The sequence below is a fragment of the Podarcis tiliguerta genome, assembly GCF_965153285.1.
Source record: "Podarcis tiliguerta genome assembly, chromosome: 18".
NCBI lineage: Eukaryota > Metazoa > Chordata > Lepidosauria > Squamata > Lacertidae > Podarcis > Podarcis tiliguerta.
The window spans coordinates 1,092,292-1,113,431 of record NC_139551.1 but is presented as its reverse complement, the minus strand read 5'-3'; the positions used below and the strand labels follow the sequence as shown (position 1 = coordinate 1,113,431).

Below are 21,140 nucleotides of genomic sequence, written 5' to 3'. Positions count from 1 at the left end.
CAGCAAATCGAGAGGATCCTGAAGAAAGCATCCAAAACCCACAAGCAGAGAGTGGAGGTGAGTCGCTGCCCCAAGGGAGAGGTGCTGCCTTAGGCACGCTTGCTCTGACAAGAGGTTCTGGGAGGAAGGAAGAGGGCGGGAGGAATGGGCACGCAAAGAGGTGAGGGATCCCGCAGCGGCCATCGAAGAGGAAGGACTGCAAGGACTCTGCTGTGTAAGCAAAGAAGGTCTGTCTCTTTGTTAACACTTACTGCCCGGGTCCTTCGGCTGCAACGTGGAACCAGCGACGTTCTGCATGCGAAGCATGGCATCCCTGACCTCCGAGCTCTGTGGCCTCCTCTGTGTACTGCTCAAATAACTATAATAATTTCTTACTTATACCCCACCCCTCTGGCCAGGCCTCCCCAGCCAATCTGGGTGGCTTACAATAGAATATTAAAAACACAATAAAATATCATTAAAAACTTCCGTAAGCTGTCTCCTAAAAGTCAGATAGTTGTTTATTTCCTTGAGATCTGCTGGGAGGGCGTTCCACAGGGCGGGTGCCACCACCGAGAAGGCCCTCTGCCTGGTTCCCTGTAACCTCGCTTCTTGCAGGGAGGGAACCGCCAGAAGGCCCTCAGAGCTGGACCTCAGTGTCCAGGATGGACGATGGGGGTGGAGACGCTCCTTCAGGGATACTGGGCCAAGGCTTGAAGAAGAGAGAGGCGGGGGTGTTAGGGGTTTCCCCCCGGGTTGTCATCACAAATGTCAGGAGAAAGAATTTCCCGGTCTCCCTCTTTGCCTCAGGGTGGCTGTGTGCCCTTCGTTACACAGGAAAGTTATTCTGTTTGGCAGGCTGGGGCCTTGAAGTTAGCGTCTAGCCAGCAAACTGGTAATTCCTTGTCCAGAGTCGTGGGATTATGGAGTACAGATAATCGGAAGCCCCAAACAGATGGGCATACGTGCTTATGTGTGTTGGACTGCCTTGGTCTGTGCCCACTTTGTTCGGAGCCTGCTGAACTGAACGACAAAACACACTGATCCTGGTGTACTTTGATAGTTACATAATTAAACATGGGTTTTAAAATATATTCCGAGATTATTGAAGTCGCTTCGGTTGCCTTGATTTTTCATCTCTCTCTCCTTTCCCGTCCTAGGATTTCAATCGGCACCTGGACACCTTGACAGAACATTACGACATCCCAAAAGTCAGCTGGACCAAATGAGCCATTTTTGTTTTGTTTCCCCCGCTCCCCAGGCCTGTCTCGTTTTGCTAAAAGGGCACAACTTGGCAGATGGGACAGTTTCTGGATTGGAGACCTTGTTCGGCACAACCTTCTGTAACTGGTTCGATTAAACTTGCGTTTTAAAATAGATTGAACATCTGGATCTTACAGCTTCAAGTAAATGGCCGCTGTTCTTTACCTGCCGAAAATCTCCATTTTCCATTATATTATCACATATTTAAACACTGTATCTGACTCTAGCTTAAATAAAGGCAAGGGAGGCCATATACAAAACGTTTGATCATGATTCTGTGACTAAACGGTTAATGTGTTTTGCTTTATTTACCGCCAGCTCATCTGTTCTCCTCCTCCTGACTGCTGCCCTGCATTTGAGGGTGTTTCCCCTTCCTCCTAGAACATGACTAGTGACAGCTGCCAAGACATATAACGCCTATTTGCATCGTTTTCATTAAACCAACAATCGAGATGCTTTACTTTTCCTCCCCTCGGCACTTGACTAGGAAAGCCCAGCGCACGGGGACTCGTTAAACATTTAAAAACCAAAACTGCTCCTGAAGAAAATCTAAAATACAGAAAAACAGCGTCTCTCTGTCCAAAGAGGCGAATGAACGTATTTTTGAGCAAAAGGCAAACGACTCCTTTTACCCAAACCTATCCTCGTTGCAGTTCTTAAACGTGAAAGTGACCCAAGTTTGGGCACAGCCAGCTTCAGGTGTGGCTAAGTCAACATTAGCCTTGTCCTGAAACACACACTCGCTTGTGTGTTTGAAAAGGGCAGAGGCTAAAGGAAACGGACACAGGAGCCCCTCAATCCATTTTATAAAAAGTGTTAACACTTCAAAAAAAAGAAAACAGAAGAATGCACCAACTTTCTGGCTTCTGGTTTTAGTTCAAGGGCCCCCATCCATGTCTTTTCCTTCGTCCTGTTTCTCAGGCTCAGACAGCTGCCTCCAAATCGAAGCCAGGTGTGGTTTTATTCTTGTTTGAGCCTTCCGAAAGTCAATAAGGGCCTTGTTGGCACTATTCAGTAAGTGGAACCGTGAAAAGCAGGACACAGATAGCCAGCATTTGGGAATCATTTCTCAAGTCTCTCACGCTTCCCACGGAAAATACTTTCCAGCAGCAGCAATGCCAACCCCACTGGGTGGGAACCACCTTCTGATGCGATCAGCAGAGCCTCTCCTCCCATCTCCCCACCAAAACGCATTTGCCGATGACCGAGAAAGAGTCTGAAATGCCAAAGAAACATTCCTCCGCTCGTTCTGCAGCTGATCTGGCCGGCTGGAAGTCTTAAACTCGCCAGAGTTTCAAAAAAAACCAGCAAGCGGTTAGTCATTCCACTGCTGCTCCCTGTCCGATTCAGGAAATGGAGCGCTTCTTATTCCCAACCTCCTGTGCCCTATGGTACGATTTCAGCACTAAATCCATATTCATTACAGTGCCAGATTTACGTATAAGCTAAACAAGCTCTAGCTTGGGGGCCTCCAAAAAACCTGGATGTACATTTCCAAAATATAAGATAGAAAAAATTAAACCTACATACAGCAACAGCGTTTTGTGTTGTGTAGGCTCCTCTGGTGTAAGTCATGGGCCCCGCCTGCTAGCCTGCACCCGAAAATATCCCTAGTTTGCTCCTTTCTATATACAGTGGTGCCCCGCAAGACGAATGCCTCGCAAGACGGAAAACCCGCTAGACGAAAGGGTTTTCCGTTTTGTAGGTGCTTTGCAGGACGAATTTGCTATGGGCTTACTTCGCAAGACGAAAATGTCTTGCGATTCCTGGGGTTTTTTTCCCGCTCCCTACCCCCTTTTTCTAAGGCACTAAGCTGCTAATAGCCTTTTAGCAGCTAATCCACTAATCCCTTAAGCCTTTAATAGCCGCTAAACCACTAATAGCGCTAATCCGTTAATGGGCTTGCTTCACAAGACGAAAAAACCGCTAGACGAAGAGACTCACGGAACGGATTCTTTTCGTCTTGCGAGGCACCACTGTATAGGGTGCCGACATTCTGCATGGACTGGTTGCATGGCAATATGTGCAAATGGCTTGTGATACCTGTTGGGTCCATTAATGACCATCTAGCATATATTTAACACACAAAAACAGTGACAACTTGTTGTCGAAAAAAGGACAGCTGGACATAAAAGGGCCCCATTGCCTTCAGTAGCTTAGGGCTTCATCAAACCCACATCCGGCCCCGATTCATTATGTTAAGAAATGCCCCACAAAGTGGAAATGTGTATAGGGGGGAGAAAGGTTTTATTATTAGATTGAAAGCTTAAAAATAAAAAAAAGCTATTGCCATGTTAACAGGATACATTTAGAGGGATTGGGTGGTTGAATTCATGTTGACCGTTTCCCTTCCTTCCACCCTCCTTGCAAAAAAATTAATAAATACAGAAGTGCAGAAGCCACCGCTTCCCCGTCAGAGCACCCTAAGATTGGCCAACGGGACATGACTTCTGCTTTTTTTGATCTGCTTCTCAAGATGTTCAAGAAGACGAAACACACACACACACACAAAGAAATAGTATTTTGGCACAGCTCTGTAAACTAGGAAGCCAGTACGTCTAGCCTTCCTATGGAATGTGTAAGCTTCTAGTTTTACGAACTTTCTGTAAACGAGGAAGACGGCGGAAGAAAGCCGTCTTCCGGCAGAACGTTGCAGGCTTTCTGCATAAACTTTGCGCTTCTGCAAGAGAGTTTTCTGCGCTCTTGCGATTGCAGTAAGAAATGGCAGCTAAGAAAATGACGCTAACTACCGGCAATAGCTCTGTTTCCCTGTCGCCTCAACTGGGCCCATGCTCCCTGCTCGGTTTTGCGCAAAACACGTGCGTTTCCAGTTATCGAGAAAAGTTAGCACCTTCGGAGCAGCCCTGCGGGAAACAGATGCCTTGGCGCGCAGCTTTCCCGGCTTCGCAACGTTCTGCCGCGGAGGATTACGAACAAAAACAAAATAAACTACATTCAGTTGGTGCCCAAAACCTCAATGCTTAAAGGGGGAAAGAGGGAGGATAAGAGAAGGTTGGCAGTTTGTGTGATCTGAAAAGGTGGGGAAGACAAGAGAGAGAAAGCGGGAGAAAAGAAGTGGATTCAAAGAGGAAGCCGCTGTTTTTGGCAGGATGCTTGCGGCTTCCCGTAGTCCGGGTGCTTTTTCCCGCGTGGCGTTATATGCTGCCGAGCTCGCTGAGGGTCTGATCCAGCGTCCGGTGCAAAGTCAGGTTCTCTTCTTTCGCCTGGGCAACTTTTTCTGATGAGAATGAATGGGAGACAAGTTTATTTTGAGATGCCCCTTCAAGGGGTGTGTCTGACTAAAAGGTAAAGGTAAAGGTACCCCTGCCCGTACGGGCCAGTCTTGACAGACTCTAGGGTTGTGCGCCCATCTCACTCAAGAGGCCGGGGGCCAGCGCTGTCCGAAGACACTTCCGGGTCACGTGGCCAGCGCGACATCGCTGCTCTGGCGAGCCAGAGCCGCACACGGAAACGCCGTTTACCTTCCCGCTAGTAAGCGGTCCCTATTTATCTACTTGCACCCGGGGGTGCTTTCGAACTGCTAGGTTGGCAGGCGCTGGGACCGAACAGCGGGAGCGCACCCCACCGCGGGGATTTGAACCGCCGACCTTTCGATCGGCAAGCCCTAGGCGCTGAGGCTTTAGCCCACAGTGCCACCCACGTCTCTAGGACGCCTCTATTCCGCCTTCTAGTTGCAACCAATCTGTTGTGGGTTTTTTATCAGGCAGCCACCTCTCTGAATAAGCTTTTCTCCAGGCAAGCACTTTTCTTACGCCTGGTGCATAAGTTTTAAGGCAACTGAAGGAAACCAGCTGTGCACCCCAAAATGTTGCACTGTAATTCCCGCCACCACTATCCCAGACAATTGGCTGGATGGAAAAGACTATTTGTCTCTGAGATCCATTATTTCCAGCAAGCTACAAAAAGGACTGGGCTCACATAGAAAGAAGGCATCTTTCTTGAGGGTATGTGGAAGTTCAGGTAAAAACCACAGCCCAAAATATATAGCGCTGTGGTGTGATATTTAATTTATCTATTAGATGTGTCTACTGCCCTTCGTCATAAGATCTCAGGGCAATTTGCAGAATAAAATACAGGAAAAAAACAAGGAAAAAACAGAACAGCAAATTGACATTTCTTGCCTCTAGCTTTCGGCTTGGCTAGTTAGTCCGTCTGAGTGCTGTGAAATCTTTCTTTTCTGTTTGAATTGTTTTAAGCTATTAAGCCACCTTAGACCTCGGAAAACCGTCTAATAATAGAGAAGCAAGCGAGAGGGAGAGACGCCTTTTGTATAGGAAATGGAGAAAATGAATAAGCAGAGAGGAAATACAAGAACTTTAGGTTTTTTTTAATGGAAGCAAGTTTTTACAGAAAAAAGGAAGACAGGAAGAAAGACCGGGAAACTTGTGAAGAAGGCACACGGAGGCAGCAGGTTCTTAGGCAGGACAGGAGAGCTGGCAGAGAGATCGCAGCGATCGATTTATCTTCCTACAAGGAAGTCATATCGTTCAAAGCGTGGTCCAGCTCCTCGCTGATCGCTTTGTACTTCAGCTTTTGAGCATACAGCTCGTCTGCCGGACAGAGAAATAGAGCGAGGAGAAAAGGGAGAAGGGAGGAAAGCGAACGTTAAAAAAAATACACACAGAAGGCTAGAGAAACATTTCGGAGGAGTTTTTCAGAAAGATTTCAGCAATAAGAGAGGCATTAGTTTGTCCCAAACACTTCCACCTATGTTAAAGCCCAGTAGTTTTGCAAAAAGGACAATACAGTGGTTCTCAAACGCCTTGGTTCTCAAACTCCGAAAACCTGGAAGCAAGTGTACCGGTTTTCGAACGATTTTTGGAAGCTGAACGTCCGATGCAGCTGTCGGATATTGTTTCCAGGGCGCCTGCGCCAATCAGAAGCCGCGCCTTGGTTTCCGAACATTTCGGAAGTCACACGGACTTCCAGAATGGATTAAGTTTGGCAATTTGCTCCTTATTTTGCATTTTTGTAGCTTTTTTGGTTCATTTGTTTTTGTGACTGTGTGGAACCCAGTTCAGCTAATGATTGACTGTGTGACTGTGGGAATGAATAAAAGCCCCCCATCCAAACAATGACCAACATCAGTGCAGGGAAGAAAAAAAAATAAAGTTTCATTTTTACCATCTACAATACTGTCATATTTATTTAATAGTTCAGTGCAATGATTATTCCTTTCGTTTTACGGATAGATGGTCTCGTTAGATAGTAAAATTCATGTTAAGTTACTGTTTTAGGGGTTGTTTTTAAAAGTCTGGAACGGATTAATCCCTTTTGCATGACTTTCCACGGGAAAGCGCGCCTTGGTTTGGGAACGCTTTGGTTTTGTAACGGACTTTCGGAACGGATTACAGTGGTGCCTCGCAAGACGAAAAGAATCTGTTCCGCGAGTCTCTTAGTCTAGCGGTTTTTTCGTCTTGCGAAGCAACCCTATTAGCGGATTAGCGCTATTAGCGGTTTAGCGGCTATTAGCGGCTAGTAAAGGCTTAAGGGATTAGCGGATTAGCTGCTAAAAGGCTATTAGCAGCTTAGTGCCTTAGAAAAAGGGGGTGGGGAGCAAAAAAAAATCGCAAGAATCGTAAGACATTTTCGTCTTGCAAAGCAAGCCCATAGGGAAATTCGTCCTGCGAAGCGCATTGAAAAACGGAAAACCCTTTTGTCTAGCGGGTTTTTCGTCTTGCAAGGCACTCGTCTTGCGGGGCACCACTGTACGTTTGAGAACCAAGGGACCACTGTACAGGGACTGAAGTGACCCCAAGACTTCCTGGTCTTCATTCTCAGCCTGACCACACAGAGGTGAGAGTCCAGCCGCAGCTCAGGGGGGCAGAGATATACTTCCTGGGGCTAACCACAGACACGCAGCAAGACAAACCCTAATACTAACTCAGCAACTTAAATCACACACACTTCAAACAGCCTCATACCTTCCAGGTCATCGATCGTCTTTTCCAGTTTGGCAACCGTTCTCTCTGCAAACTCGGCGCGCGTTTCAGCCTAGAGACACAGAGAGGGTCAATAAAAGGGAACTGGGACCACTGAGCAGAGACCCCACCCCAAAACCAGCTCAGCCCCCCAGGAACCTCACCTCCTTCAGCTTGTCAGTCAGAACCTTTATTTCCTCTTCGTACTTGTCCTCTTTTTCAGAGTACTACAAAAACAGGGCAAAAACAGGCTCCTTTATTCCTAGGAAATCTTGGGCAACGGTTGAGACTGCCATGGATTCCCACACTCGCCAGTCACCCCGAGGCGGCAGCACTCCGGGGCATCCTCCTCAAGAGCCAAAAGAGGGAAGCCTCAAGGATCAAGCTGTTCCCCAGCTTCTCTGCAGAAGGCTGCTCTCCCCAAACAAGGCTGGGCTTGATGGGGGGCTGGGGAGAGGAGACCCCAATTCCCTGCCAGCCTCTTCAACCCCAACCTCTGCCAAGGGCTGCTACCAACCTTCTCTGACTGAGCTTCAAGGGACTTGAGGTTGTTGGTGACGTTCTTCAGTTCCTCTTCAAGGTCACTGCATTTTCTGCCAGAGGGGGAAATAGGGCCTGGGGGTCAGCGCTAGTCGTCGTCCCCCCCCCCCACTCTCCCAGGTGGGTTCCCCACCCCCGCCTACCTTTGTTTGGTTGTGTGTGTTTTTTTTGTTTTATTTATTTATTAATGTTCTTATGTTACACTGGTAAACATTATCATATTACATCACAATATAATTTTCAGCATGCATGCAAGTTTATATACCTAAAGAAAAGAAACAAGGACAAAAAACCTATTCCAAAATCATATACAGTGGTGCCTCGCAAGACGAAAAGAATCCATTCCGTGAGTCTCTTCGTCTAGCGGTTTTTTCGTCTTGCGAAGCAAGCCCATTAGCGGTTTAGCGGATTAGCGCTATTAGCGGTTTAGCGGCTATTAGCGGCTATTAAAGGCTTAAGGGATTAGCGGATTAGCTGCTAAAAGGCTATTAGCAGCTTAGTGCCTTAGAAAAAGGGGGTGGGGAGCGGGAAAAAAACCCCAGGAATTGCAAGACATTTTCGTCTTGCGAAGCAAGCCCATAGCAAATTCGTCCTGCGAAGCGCATCGAAAAATGGAAAACCCTTTCGTCTAGCGGGTTTTCTGTCTTGCAAGGCATTCGTCTTGCGGGGCACCACTGTATGTACCAACACTTTGGACTTCCTGTCTATCCCGTTGTATATTCCTTTTTTACAAAAGCAGCCTTGAGGGCTTCCCAGCATCAAGGGATACTCACAATTCAGAAACCTCGGCTCGCTCCTCCGCTCTTTCCAGTTCTCCCTCCAGAATGACCAGTTTCCGTGCAACCTGCAGGAAGCGTAATGGGTCAGAGAAGACGAAACCTCAGGAGCCTTTGCAGGGCTCCAAAAATAGAGGGGCAGGAAACATCCAAAAGGAATTTCCTCCTCATGTCAAGGCAGCCTGCTGGAGAAAATCTGAAAATTTGCAAGGAGCCCATCGGTTGCAAAGGGGGGAGTGGGAGAGAAGGAGCCCAGAAATGGAGGGGGACACCAGTTTACGAAATCATGGGGGGGGCAGCCTGTAACACACACACCCCATAATAATCCTTGACCTTGCCAGCTAGGGCAGCGCTTCTCAACCTGTGGGTCCCCAGATGTTGTTGGACTACAACTCCCATCATCCCTGAGCTCTGGCCTTGCTAGCTAGGGGTGATGGGAGTTGTAGTTCAACAACATCTGGGGACCCACAGGTTGAGGAAGGCTGAGCTAGAGCATGGATAGACCCAGGGCCGGATTTCGGTTTGATGCGGCCCTCAGCTCCTGAAGGTAACAGGGCCCCTTCTACGTCCAGCTGTCCTTTGTCCACAACAAATTGCCGCTGGTTTTTTTGTGTTGAATATATGCTATATGGTCACTTATGGACCTAATAGGTTGCACATCACAAATAGGAGCCTACACAATACAAAACACTGTTGCTGTATGTAGGCTTTATTTCTTTTCTTATCTTATATTTTGGAAATGCACATCCAGGGTTTTTTTCCCCTTTTATTTTTTTGGGGCGCCCCAAGAGAGTGTGGCCCTAAGCTAGAGCTTGTTTAGCTTATGCGTCAATCCGGCACTGGTCACAGACTCCACGTGGCGTGAAAGAAAAGATTTGCAAAAACCAGATTGGAACACAGGAAGCCGCCAATTTTTTGCAGGGGGGGGGGGCGGTGCTGTGACCTGCCCCTGGCCTCCTGGCCGGATGCAACCCTCTGAGCTACAGGAAGTAACCTCACAACTGTATATCTCGATCTAACGAGATCGCAGCTTGCTCTGCAAGGAGCAATCCTCAAATCGCAGAGCCAGCAGTTGCAAAAAAACCAAATTAAATGCAACGGTTCAGGTTCTTTTGCCAGACCCTTCAGATTTGGTATCACTGCTTTCCGTTCATGCAGCTGAGCTCTTCCTTGTTTCCATGTGTCCTAGTTAAAGAGTATCAAATACTGATTTTTAAAGGGTGGGGCGGATTGTTTGTCAGATATCACATTGATATTTTGGGGGCTTGGGTTTGAAAGGCAGAGAAGGGAGATCTGTGCTGGAATGGCAAACCTTCCGTATAATTACAGCAGACACTTCGTTGATAAGTAACACAATTAAATCTGTTGTTTTCGCTCTACTAAAGTTTTGATTCCTGCTCTTAACGTTGGAAACCTTGTTACTATCACGTCTTGGTCTCTTTTTCTAGGGCTTTCGAATGTTTCCTGTTCTGGGCCCTTGCAATTTTGTCTCAACCCAAAAGCGACGTATGCTTTCTGCTTGTTTAAATCTGAACAGATTGAGGAACTCGCTTCTAATAAATAAAACTACAGAAATTCTCTCTCTCCCCCCCCCCCCCCAAATACAATAATAACCTCGCTGGATGAAAAAGAAGAAGATGAACTCATTTTTGCTTAAGAATTCGTTCTGAAAATTAAAAAATTTATAAATTTTAAAATAATAACAATTGGTGTTTTTTTAATGATTCAGGTCCATTTTGCCTGTGGCAAGGAACGCCAAAGGGGCGTTTTAGCTGCTGCTAGAGGGGTCTGCCGAAGGGACGCGGGTGGCGCTGTGGGTTAAAGCATCAGCGCCTAGGGCTTGCCGATCAAAAGGTCGGCGGTTCGAATCCCCGCGGCGGGGTGCGCTCCCGCTGTTTGGTCCCAGCGCCTGCCAACCTAGCAGTTCGAAAGCACCCCCGGGTGCAAGTAGATAAATAGGGACTGCTTTATAGCGGGAAGGTAAACGGCGTTTCCGTGCGCTGCTCTGGTTCGCCAGAGCAGCTTCGTCACGCTGGCCACGTGACCCGGAAGTGTCTCCGGACAGCACTGGCCCCCGGCCTCTAGAGTGAGATGGGCGCACAACCCTAGAGTCTGTCAAGACTGGCCCATACGGGCAGGGGTACCTTTACTTAGAGGGGTCTGCCTCCAAAGCTGGCCCTGTGCAGCCCCCCGGCATCACTCCCCCCCCCAGGAGAGCCCCCCAACTCACCTCTTCGTATTTGCGATCCGCCTCCTCTGCAATGTGTTTGGCTTCCTTCAGCTGCAGCTCCTGGATTTCCATCTTCTCCTCGTCCTTCATGGCTCTGTTTTCGATCACCTTCATGCCCCTGGAGACACAAGAGGAGCCGTTCTGAACTCCCAAACACCCGTCCGTCCCCACCTGCAACGCTCAGGCCCTTGTCGGTCTGCCTTTTGCCTTATCGGATGAGACCAAGTCGAGCCCGTGTGACGGAACTGAGAGACGTCTAATTTGGGGTCTACTTGTTCCAACAGTCGTGGCTGAGGACGAATCCTAAATTTGGGAGGTGCAAAGGTGGGAGGGAAGACTTCCTTGCCCCCCCCCCACTATTCTGCAACCAAGAAGGAAGTCTGTCTACCAGCTTCATCTGAGACCCTCCCTGCCCACAGACTGTCTGGCCAGAGTGGTGCCTGCTCTGGTTATCTCCCGCTTGGACTACTGCAATGCGTTCTCCGTGGGGCTGCCTTTGAAGGTGACCCGGAAACTGCAACTAATCCAGAATGCGGCAGCCGGACTGGTGACTGGGAGTGGAGACCACATAACACCGGTCCTGAAAGACCTACATTGGCTCCCAGGACATTTCAGAGCACAATTCAAAGGGTTGGTGCTGACCTTGAAAGCCCTAAATGGCCCAGTAGACCTGAAGGAGCGTCTCCACCCCCATCGTCCAGCCCGGACACTGAGGTCCAACTCCGAGGGCCTTCTGGCGGTTCCCTCATTGCGAGAAGTTTGGTTGCAGGGAACCAGGCAGAGGGCCTTCTTGGTGGTGCCGCCCACCCTGTGGAACTCCCTCCCACTAGATGTCAACTTTTAGAAGACATCTGAAGGCAGCCCTGTATAGGGAAGTTTTTGATGCTTGGTGTATGTTTTTATGCGTGTTGGAAATCACCTAGAGTGGCAGGGTAGGAATAACAAAATTATTATCATCATTATTACTACTTTGGACAGCCTCAGCTGCTGTGGGGCTACAAACCTTCCTCTGCAAGCCCCTTACGCCTCCCCCCACGTACCTCTCGCTCTCATCGGCCGCCTTTTCGGCTTCCTCCAGCTTCTGCAAGGCGGTAGCGAGACGCTCCTGGGCCCGATCCAATTCCTCTTCCACCAGCTGGATCCTGCGGTTCAAGGAAGCCACGTCCCCTTCTGCCTGTGGGGAAACACAGAGGGGGGAGTGAGCCACTGGGGCTGGGTGATGCAAGGACGAAAGAGGCTGAATTTCACCCGGGTCAAAGAGCCAGTTTGGAACACGCAAAGGGGGTAGAAAACACCCAGTTAACACCCACCCCATCGCTCCAGCTCTGGCTAACTGGGTGATCCTGAGGATAGGGGGGATAGTTTAAGTTTTAGGGTGCCCCAGAGCCCCACATTTCCGCCCATGGCCAGTGCTTGCTCTGGCAGTAGCACGTCTGCTTGCAGGGGGCTCCCCTTGCTTCCTACCTGGCAGCCCCCGAAAGGCCCCAAAGAGGAGGAGGAGGACGCCAGGTGAGGACAGGTAGAGAGAAAAAGCAGGAGGAGGAGAAGAAGCAGGAGGTGTCCCGTCCCGTCGGAGCGAGGTCCGGCCCTGGGGTCTCCAGGCGTCCAGGCGCAGCGGGAAGGAGGCGCAGAAGGAGCCGGGAGGAGGCGCGCGCAGCCCCGGGAGCATCTTGCAGAGGCGTCGGGCGGAGCCTCGACGGCTGGGGCTCTCCTCCGGGCTCCCTCCCGGGTGGGGGGGTGCCTCTTCAGCCTTTCCCGTCCCCGGCGGAAGGCGATCCTAAGCGAGGGGAACGGGCGGCAGCGCCGGCGCGCCCTTCTCCCCCGACGGGGCGTCCCGGGGCAGCAGGAGCGCAGAGAAGAAGGAGGAGGAGGAGGAGAGCGGAGAGAGAAAGGCGCAAAGTGGAGAGGCGCAAAGCTGCGCGCGCCCCGCCGAGGCTCCTCTTCCGACGGCGCTCACTTTCTCGCGCAGCTCGCGCTCCTGGTCGCGCTGGCGCTGCAGGATCTGGGCGCGGTCCTCGGCCTCGTCGGCCTCCTGCTGCAGCGCTTGGATCTTGCGCTTCACCGCCTCCAGGGAGCCCGTGGCAGCGGCCATCCCGTCGGATCCCGGCGGCACACGTGGATGCGGCAACGGCAGCGACGGCAAAAAGAAGCAAAGGGCGCGGCTCCTCCGGTGCGCGTTGGCGAGGGCGCAGCGGCGTCGGGCGGGAGGAAGGGGAGGAGGAGGAGGAGGAAGGAGGGGACGGGGGAGGGGCCGTGACGTCTGCACCGCTGGCGCATCGTGACGTGGCCACCGCTGGGACAACCCCGAGGACAGCCCCCTCGGGGTGGCGCGCAAAGGAGGAGGGCACCTCCGAGGTCCGCTAGCCGGGACGGGGCGGGCAGAGGCTTCTCCTCCCGGCTGGGCTGCGGTACTGCTGCTGCTCCTTCTCAGGGGACAGGGAGCCCCAAGCGATCAGACGGGACCCCCCCCCGCTCTGCTCGAGGGAAGCAACCCTGGACGGAGCCCCCTCTCTGCCCACCTGGACGGCAGGTGTCTCTGCTAAAGGCAACGTAGCTCGCCACGGGGGGCGTCTAGAGGGAGCCTGGCACCCCCCTATTATCAAGAAGGCCCCCCCCACCCCAAAAATTCCGCGGTAGTCCTCCCTCGGGGTTTGGAAAGGCGCCCGAAGCCTCTTTCTGGCTCTCCGGCCGAGGCGCACCGGGGCCAGGGGCGTAGCACCCCCCCCCCCATCCTCAAAAATCTGGAGCTGAGGTCTTCTCTCCGCTAGGGTTCCTCTTTCGAGTTGTTCAAGATATCATTCCGCTCCTCCTCCTTAATTTAGCTGCCTGGTCCTCTTCGGGGATAGATGCGGAAATTCTTGAAACATTCCCCGAATTCTCCCCACGCTTCTCTTGCATCTTGGTTTCTTATCTTTGCAGCCAGAATTTTATTCCAGCGGGCACCCCTCCTCTCCAAATGTCTTCGCCAACCTGAACAGGCACTTTATATTTCTTCCTCAGCCCCCATCCCTGGCACAGTTGAATCTTTTTTCGTCCAAAGCCTTTTTGGCTTTCCTGCTCCTCCTTTGGGAAACCGCCCAAGGTGGTTGAGCTTTCTTTGGGAGGGGTACCCAAAGCCGCAGTGCCGCCCCATCGCCCCCGCCCCCACCCAGAAGAAGAAGAAGAAGAAGAGTTTGGATTTGATATCCCGCCTTTCACTCCCTTTAAGGAGTCTCAAAGCGGCTGACATTCTCCTTTCCCTTCCTCCCCCACAACAAACACTCTGTGAGGTGAGTGGGGCTGAGAGACTTCAGAGAAGTGTGACTGGCCCAAGGTCACCCAGCAGCTGCAGGTGGAGGAGCGGAGACGCGAATCTGGTTCCCCAGATTACAAGACTACCGCTCTTAACCACTACACCACACTGGCACCCAGCCTTCCTACCAGGGCCGTTTTTACCCGGGGGTCCAAGGGGTGCGGGACACCCGGGCGCCGAATTCTGGGGGGCACCAGGCGCCCGCTGCTGAAGCCGCCTAAGCTCTTAACTATCTACCTGTTACGAAATAATTAATCATTTTGATCAAGCTAGAAAAACAAAATACATATATACCTAGGTGTTACCGAAATGTATACCTACTGCTGCGGGACCAGAGATTTACAGAAGATTGGAAGAAGTACCGTATTTTTTGCTCTATAAGACTCACTTTTCCCCTCCTAGAAAGTAAGGGGAAATGTGTGTGCGTCTTAAGGGGAAAAGTGCAAGTAGATAAATAGGTACTGCTCTGGCGGGAAGGTAAACGGCCTTTCCGTGCGCTGCTCTGGTTCGCCAGAAGCGGCTTAGTCCTGCTGGCCACATGACTCGGAAGCTGTACGCCGGCTCCCTCGGCCAATAAAGCGAGATGAGCGCCAGAGTCGGTCACAACTGGACCTAACGTTCAGGGGTCCCTTTACCTTTACCTTACAGGCCAAGTACTGCTGGCTTGGCGTGCCCACTGAAGAAGTTGATGGGAATCATAGACCAAAAGACCCAGAGGACCCCCCCCCAGCCCCAAGTTTGGCATGGCCAGCCTACGTACATCGGTGGCTTTCTTGTCTGCCATCTCCAGCTTCTCCTGAGCATCCTTGAGGGCTTCAGAGTATTTGTCGAGCTCATCCTCAGTGCCTTTGAGCTTCTTCTGCAGAGAGACCAGTTCATCCTCCACCTGCCCAAAGAGAGGGAGAGATATTATTGCAGAATATTACATACACATCACTTGGGAAGACAGGTGAACGAATACCAGTATACCGGAAGAAGCAAAGATCTCCAGTGTCAAAGCAACATCGCTGGACTGGTCATGTTGTTCAGATGCCTAATGATCGCCTTCCAAATCAACTCCTCTATTCCGAACTTAAAAATGCAAAGCGTAATGCTGGTGGTCAACAAAAGAGGTTCAAAGACTCTCTCAAGGCAAGTCTTTTAAACTGTAGTATAAACACCGACAACTGGGAAACACTGGCCTGCGAGCGCTCCAGTTGGAGAACAGCCTTGACCAAAGGTGTAATGGGCTTTGAAGACACTGGAACTCAGGACGCAAGGGAGAAACGTGCTAAGAGGAAGGCGTGCTTGGCAAACCCTCACCGGGATCAACTCCCGCCCAGAAACCAATGTCCCCACTGTGGAAGGATGTGGGGATCCAGAATTGGCCTCCACAGTCACTTACAGACTCATTGTTAAAACTGTATTTATCGAAGACAATCTTACTCAGCTACGAGGGATCGACAGAGAGGAAGAAGATAGGGCATTGGGTTGCCATATGTCCTATTTCTCCCAGACACGTCCTCTTTTTCGGGATTAAAATTGGATTTTTTAAATTTGTTCATTTGGTGTTTTTTCTTTACAGTAACCCAGGAAAAAATTCCTAGTGCGTTCAACTCAGATCTAAGCAGGCCTGCAGTGGAGAATCGCGATCCGCCAGGAATCTTTTTAATGTTGCGCTCCTTGCTTCCACAAGGGAGAAGGAAACATCGAGAGGAAAAACCACAACAAGGCAGATTTAATTGGTTGGGTCAGAGAACAGCGTTTTATTTGAACATTAAATTGTGGTGCACTTTTTTGGGAGGGGCTGGTCAGTGACCCTCTTGCAACCACTTATGGAAAACCATCCCTTTGCTCCTTAGGCCGAGCAGCCAAAAAATGTATTCTGGAGCCTTATCTCTCTCTCTCTCTCTCTCTCTCTCTCTCTCTCTCTCTCTCTCTCTCTCCACCTTCCCATATAAATCCATCCTGCTTTCTCAAAGCAGCTATTTATATCATTCCAGGCCAGCGCTGGGTGCCAGTTTCCCTGGTTCTGATGAGCACTCCCCTTATCTTGCGGCCGGCCAGCGATAAAGTTATCTGGGAAAGAACGCCCTGTTCTGCCCTTCGCAGTGTGTTCTTTTCGGGGTGGGGAGCCTGAGGCGACTTCTCACTCGCAGTGGCGTAGCGTGGGTTGTCAGCACCCGGGGCAAGGCAAGTAATTTGCACCCCCTAACCTGTGGATTTGCGCCCCCTAAGCCTAACCCCAAGATGTTGCGCCGGGTGCGGCCGAGGCCCCCTGCACCCCCCACGCTACGCCACTGCTCACTCGTCCCCTTCCCCACTCACCTGGCCTTGAGCCAACACCTTAATGGCCCCTTTCCTTCCGCAGACCCTCCAAGTGCCCCTATTTTCCAGGGACAGCCCCAGATTTACAGAAGCCGCCCCGGTTTCTGACCTGATCCCAGAATACCCTGCTTTTCCTTAGGACGTCCCTATTTCCAGGGGAGAAACGTTGGAGGGGATGGAATAGGACGTCCCTCTTTTCAGGGGAGAAACGTTGGAGGGGATGGAATAGGACGTCCCTCTTTTCAGGGGAGAAACGTTGGAGGGGATGGAATAGGACGTCCCTATTTTCACGGGAGAAACGTTGGAGGGGGTGGAATAGGACGTCCCTATTTTCACGGGAGAAACGTTGGAGGGGATGGAATAGGACGTCTCTATTTTCCGCAAAGAAACTTTGGAGGGGATGGAATAGGGCGTGCCTATTTTCATGGGAGAAACGTTGGAGGGGATGGAATAGGACGTCCCCATTTTCAGGGGAGAAACGCTGGAGGGGATGGAATAGGACGTCCCTATTTTCATCGGATAATTTTTTCTCCTATGTTTGACAGGTGTTACGGTTGCTCAGTGTGTCACTGGGCCGCTCCCCGCTTGGGGTTTGGGGGGCTGTGGCCGAGAGACAGCTGAGCCTGGGCTTTTGGTGCCAGCTGGAGCGGCTTAAACTGCCGCTGGGGGAAGAGCGGGAGACCCCTGGGACCCAGAGTTTGCCAGCACCTCATCCCAGAAGGTCAGCCTTAAACCCAGGTAGCGAGCCGTCCGTGCTCTTCCCCCGGGTGCGGAGAGCTGCAAATGAATGCCTCTTAATCCTGCCCAGCACATCCAGCCATGAGCTCATCTGTTCTTCATGGGAAATATGAGGAAGGGAAGCCGACAGCCTCCCACCAACCTCACTGTTGTTTGGGGAAATTCGGGGGAACCAGTGAGATCACTGGGCTGCCTCTGCTATGTTTGTCCGGACTGAAAAAAAGGATAAAAAGAAGGAGAAGCAGCTTTGGAGAGCTCCTGCGGACCAGATCCTGTGTCTTGGAGCAGCGAACAGGCCCCGTTCCACCCCAGCAGGGCCTTACCTTAGAGTAAGCCCCTTAGAAGACAGCAGGAGCTGCTTCTGGAGACTCCTAGCAGTTTGTGCCTCAGTGACACGGTCTGTAGAATGGGCATAATTTATTTGTTGACTATATATACCTCTCTATAGCCGCAAGGTCTCAGGCCAGTTCACAGGATAAAACCAGAATATAAATATTTATATACACCCCCTAGACAAAAAAATTCCTCGATTACGTCCTTGGCTCTCTCCCTAACCGACCTCCCCTTCAGCAAATCTCTAATTCGCTGGCTGTCTTTATTATTTTGCACAGGTTGCAAAATTTGCCTCGGCTGCAAGTAGGCTGAGAGCTGGACACCAAGGCAAGTATCATAAGGGGTGTCTGTGTGAGAAGTGGAGTGCTTAACTTACACAAGAGTGACTTTTTTGCATTTTTGCATGTTTGCTGTTGTTGTTCCAATTTTAAATTAATTATTTGCATCCTACTTGTTGTGACCGATTGCGGTGGCTTATAGCAGGGGTGGCCGGCTTCCAAGAGACAGCGATCTGCTCACAGAGTTAAAAACTGGCAGTGATCTACTCCCTTTTGGGGGGTTCAGGTAAAAGTTGATGAGCTATTTTTGCTTTTTTTAAGAAGGAGGAAGACCCATTTTGGGGCAGTTCAGGTTGAAGTGGTTGAGCTTTTTTTTTAGGGAAGGGAAAGCCACGTTTTTCAGGGGTCCGGGGCAAAAACGTTGAGCTTTTTGGGAGCCAAACTTGTTCAGCTTCTTGAGGGGGAGACCAGTGATCTACCAATGATCTACCACAGAAGTCCAGCGATCTACCAGTAGATCATGACCTGCCTGTTGGACGTGTCTGGTTGTAGCAATAAAGATTCATTCCGCATCAATCTACGGAGCGCACAATCAAAATAAAAGCGATGCTAGCAGCAGCAGTGACGATGAATGTATCAAACCTCCCAGTGGGGCAGCTTGCCCCCACCTCTCCCCCCACATGCCCCCTCAAGCCTCTTGCCCCGGCCTTCTGCCCCCTCACCTGTTTGCACTTGTCCTCCGCTGCCTTCTTGTCCGCCTCGGCTTGCTCCGCTCGGTCGATGGCATTCTCCTTGTCCAGCTTCAGCATCTGCATCTTCTTCTTGATGGCCTCCATCTTTGCGGCTGGCGGGAGATTCTGCGGACAGAGTTAGGGCAGAGGGCAGGCAGGCAGGCAGGCAAGCAGGCAACTGGGGGGGCCCTATATTTGAGCTCCTGGTTTTAAGCTCCTAGCTGTGCTGACGTAGCCAACGATAAGTGGGGAGGAATCTCTCCAGCCCTCTCCCGACACCTTATTTGGAACTCGGCGTCTTTAAAGAAAAGAAAAGCACTTGTTTCCATTTTTAACTTTCCGGCAGAAGCGAGTGCCTGGGCCAGGGACACAGAGCTCCCTCGACTGGCACTGTGGGGCAGCCGAGCCAAGACTTGGCCCGACCCATAGGAAAGGATCCGGCCCCCACAGGTGGGAATGGAGCAAGGAGATCTTGCAAGGAGTGTGCCGAAACAAGTGGGCTTCAAACTCTGCTCAAACGCAGTGAGTTCCGAAGGTTGTAGCAGCAGCAGCTGGTGGAGGGCAGGACTCGAACCCACGGCTTCCAAGAAAGGAGAGGCTCAACATCAGGAAGAACTTTCTGCTTGACCGTGGAATGGAAGGCGGCAAACTCTCCTTCCTTGGAGGGTTGGGCAGCCATCCGTCTGGGATGCTTTAGCTGAGATTCCTGCATTGCAAGGGGGTTGGGATGGATGTCCTCCAGGGGTCCCCTTCCAATGCTACAATTTTGCGACGGCAGACGAAGCAGCAAGCAAAGTGCGTGGCAGAAAGCTGGAAACGGAATACAGGGTTGCGGAGTGTTTTGCAGGCTGCTCTTGCGCTCCCAGGGCCCTGAAGCGGATTTGCATTCCAGCTTAGTCCTGCTTGCTTTCTCCCTCATACTTTCATCTCCAGATAAAAGCCCAGTGGAAATGGGTTCTGGCTGCCCTTTTGGGCCCTGCGTAAATCATCACTTCTCACAAACAGATCTAAGCCTTTCATTCTTCCTGGCGGTTGTCTGGCTGAGCCCGGCTCTGCAAAAAGCTGCCTCTTTTCCTTCAATAAGCAGAAGTCGTCTTGGCACTGCAAATTGCTTGCGGAAGCCGAGCTGAGATCCGGCGGAGGGCCATGCAAAGGGCACCCTTCGAGCATGTGCAGAGCGCCCTGCTTCCTTGTGGCCAGGGAGCAAGCAGCCCAGAGGCGTCTGGGGACCCTGAGAAAATCTGAGCTCATCTTTTTGAAACAGCCTCTTGCAAATTGATTGGTTGGGGAAGAGTTTGAGGCTCTGGGAAACTGTTGCGTCGCAAGCCGAGAATTTCTTGGCATGGGGCGGCTGCCCCGAAGGAAATGGCCCATTTCCCAGATGCTTGGACCCCGGAGAAGCCCCTCTTCAGGAGGGCTGTTTCTCTGCCACCAGGCCAGGCAGCTGGAGAGCGGCTCTGGTTGGGAGCCCAGTCGAAACAGGATCCGTCTCCCAGGATATGGCGAGGCAGAAGGTCCGAGGCCTTTTATGGAGAACTTCGAACAAACATCAAGGGAATTGAGAGAGGCGGCTCTGGGGCGGGTCAGCGGTAGCGGAAAGGCAAAGCAGGGAAGAAACAGAACAGGTGTCCGGCTGGCAACCGGGCAGAAATAAAAGCAGAGGCGAGGTTGCAAGCCCATCTAGGCTGCAAAACACTTTTGCATGTGGTCAGTTTTGATTGAGCTGCAGATACAACATTTTAAGCGCGTTTTGAGTGCATTGTACATATGGGGCACTAGATGGCGCTGACTAGCTAATGGCAAATTCCATGTATATTTTACAACGGTTTTGGGTTTTTTTTAAGCATTTTCACAGTTTTTTTTTAAATTTCAGGTTCCCATTCCAGAGTAGAGGTCTGAATGCAGAGGGGAAGAGATGAAGAAAAAGGGTTTTTCCCTTTAGTTTGTGTACAACAGGATATGTTCTGAATTATGATGAAGAATATTCTTATTCTTGTTAATCACCACTCGCCCTTCAACCCAAGACCCCAGGGCATATGCTCCAGTATTTCTCCCCTGAAAACAGGGACACGCTATTCCATGATGATGGTGGTGAATAATTTTATTATTTATACCCCACCCCCTAACCGGGTTGACCCAGTAACATAGAGTGTGTAAAAACAAAATTAAACATGAAGAAACTTCTCTTTACAGGGCAGCCTTTATAATGTTTGTATAGTTACTTACCTCTTCCTTATTATTACAGAATAGGATGTCCATATTTTCAGGGGGGAAACATTGGAGGGGATGGAATTGTTGTTGTTGTTTAGTCGTGTCCGCCTCTTCGTGACCCCCTGGACCAGAGCACGCCAGACACTCCCGTCTTCCACTGCCTCCTGCAGCTTGGTCAAACTCATGCTGGTAGCTTCGAGAACACTGTCCAACCATCTCGTCCTCCGTCGTCCCCTTCTCCTTGCGCCCTCCATCTTTCCCAGGATCAGGGTCTTTTCCAGGGAGTCTTCTCTTCTCCTGAGGTGGCCAAAGTCTTGGAGCCTCAGCGTCAGGATCTGTCCTTCCAGTGAGCACTCAGGGCTGATTTCCTTAAGAATGGATGCATTTGATCTTCTTGCAGTCCATGGGACTCTCAAGAGTCTCCTCCAGCACCAGAATTCAAAAGCATCCATTCTCCGGCGATCAGCCTTCTTTGTGGTCCAGCTCTCACTTCCATACATCACGACTGGGAAAACCAGAG

At 50.9% G+C, this 21,140-nt stretch overlaps 1 protein-coding gene and 1 long non-coding RNA gene across 5 annotated transcripts; one reads left to right on the top strand and one right to left on the bottom strand.

Annotated features, from left to right (window-relative positions):
* On the top strand, positions 1-1,502 carry LOC310668629. The gene is made up of 2 exons (XR_014506717.1): positions 1-57; positions 1,140-1,502. It is a non-coding gene; the product is annotated as an uncharacterized lncRNA (long non-coding RNA).
* Positions 1,503-3,472: 1,970 nt separating this feature from the next.
* On the bottom strand, positions 3,473-20,299 carry TPM4 (tropomyosin 4). 4 transcript variants are annotated; one of them, XM_083421890.1, is made up of 9 exons: positions 18,401-20,299; positions 14,783-14,908; positions 11,771-11,904; positions 10,731-10,848; positions 8,498-8,568; positions 7,702-7,777; positions 7,349-7,411; positions 7,188-7,257; positions 3,473-4,480 (listed from the first exon to the last, which is right to left on the bottom strand). In XM_083421890.1, the coding sequence occupies exons 1-9, from the start codon at positions 18,512-18,514 to the stop codon at positions 4,398-4,400; spliced, it is 855 nt and encodes a 284-aa protein (XP_083278016.1). In that variant the 5' UTR covers positions 18,515-20,299; the 3' UTR covers positions 3,473-4,397. The 4 variants fall into 4 exon arrangements, with proteins under 4 accessions (XP_083278016.1, XP_083278018.1, XP_083278015.1 ...); XM_083421889.1 differs by lacking the exon at positions 3,473-4,480 and adding an exon at positions 5,570-5,813 and having other exon boundaries at positions 18,401-20,097; XM_083421892.1 differs by lacking the exons at positions 14,783-14,908; positions 18,401-20,299 and adding an exon at positions 12,688-12,963.
* Between the last annotated feature and the right edge of the window lie 841 nt (positions 20,300-21,140).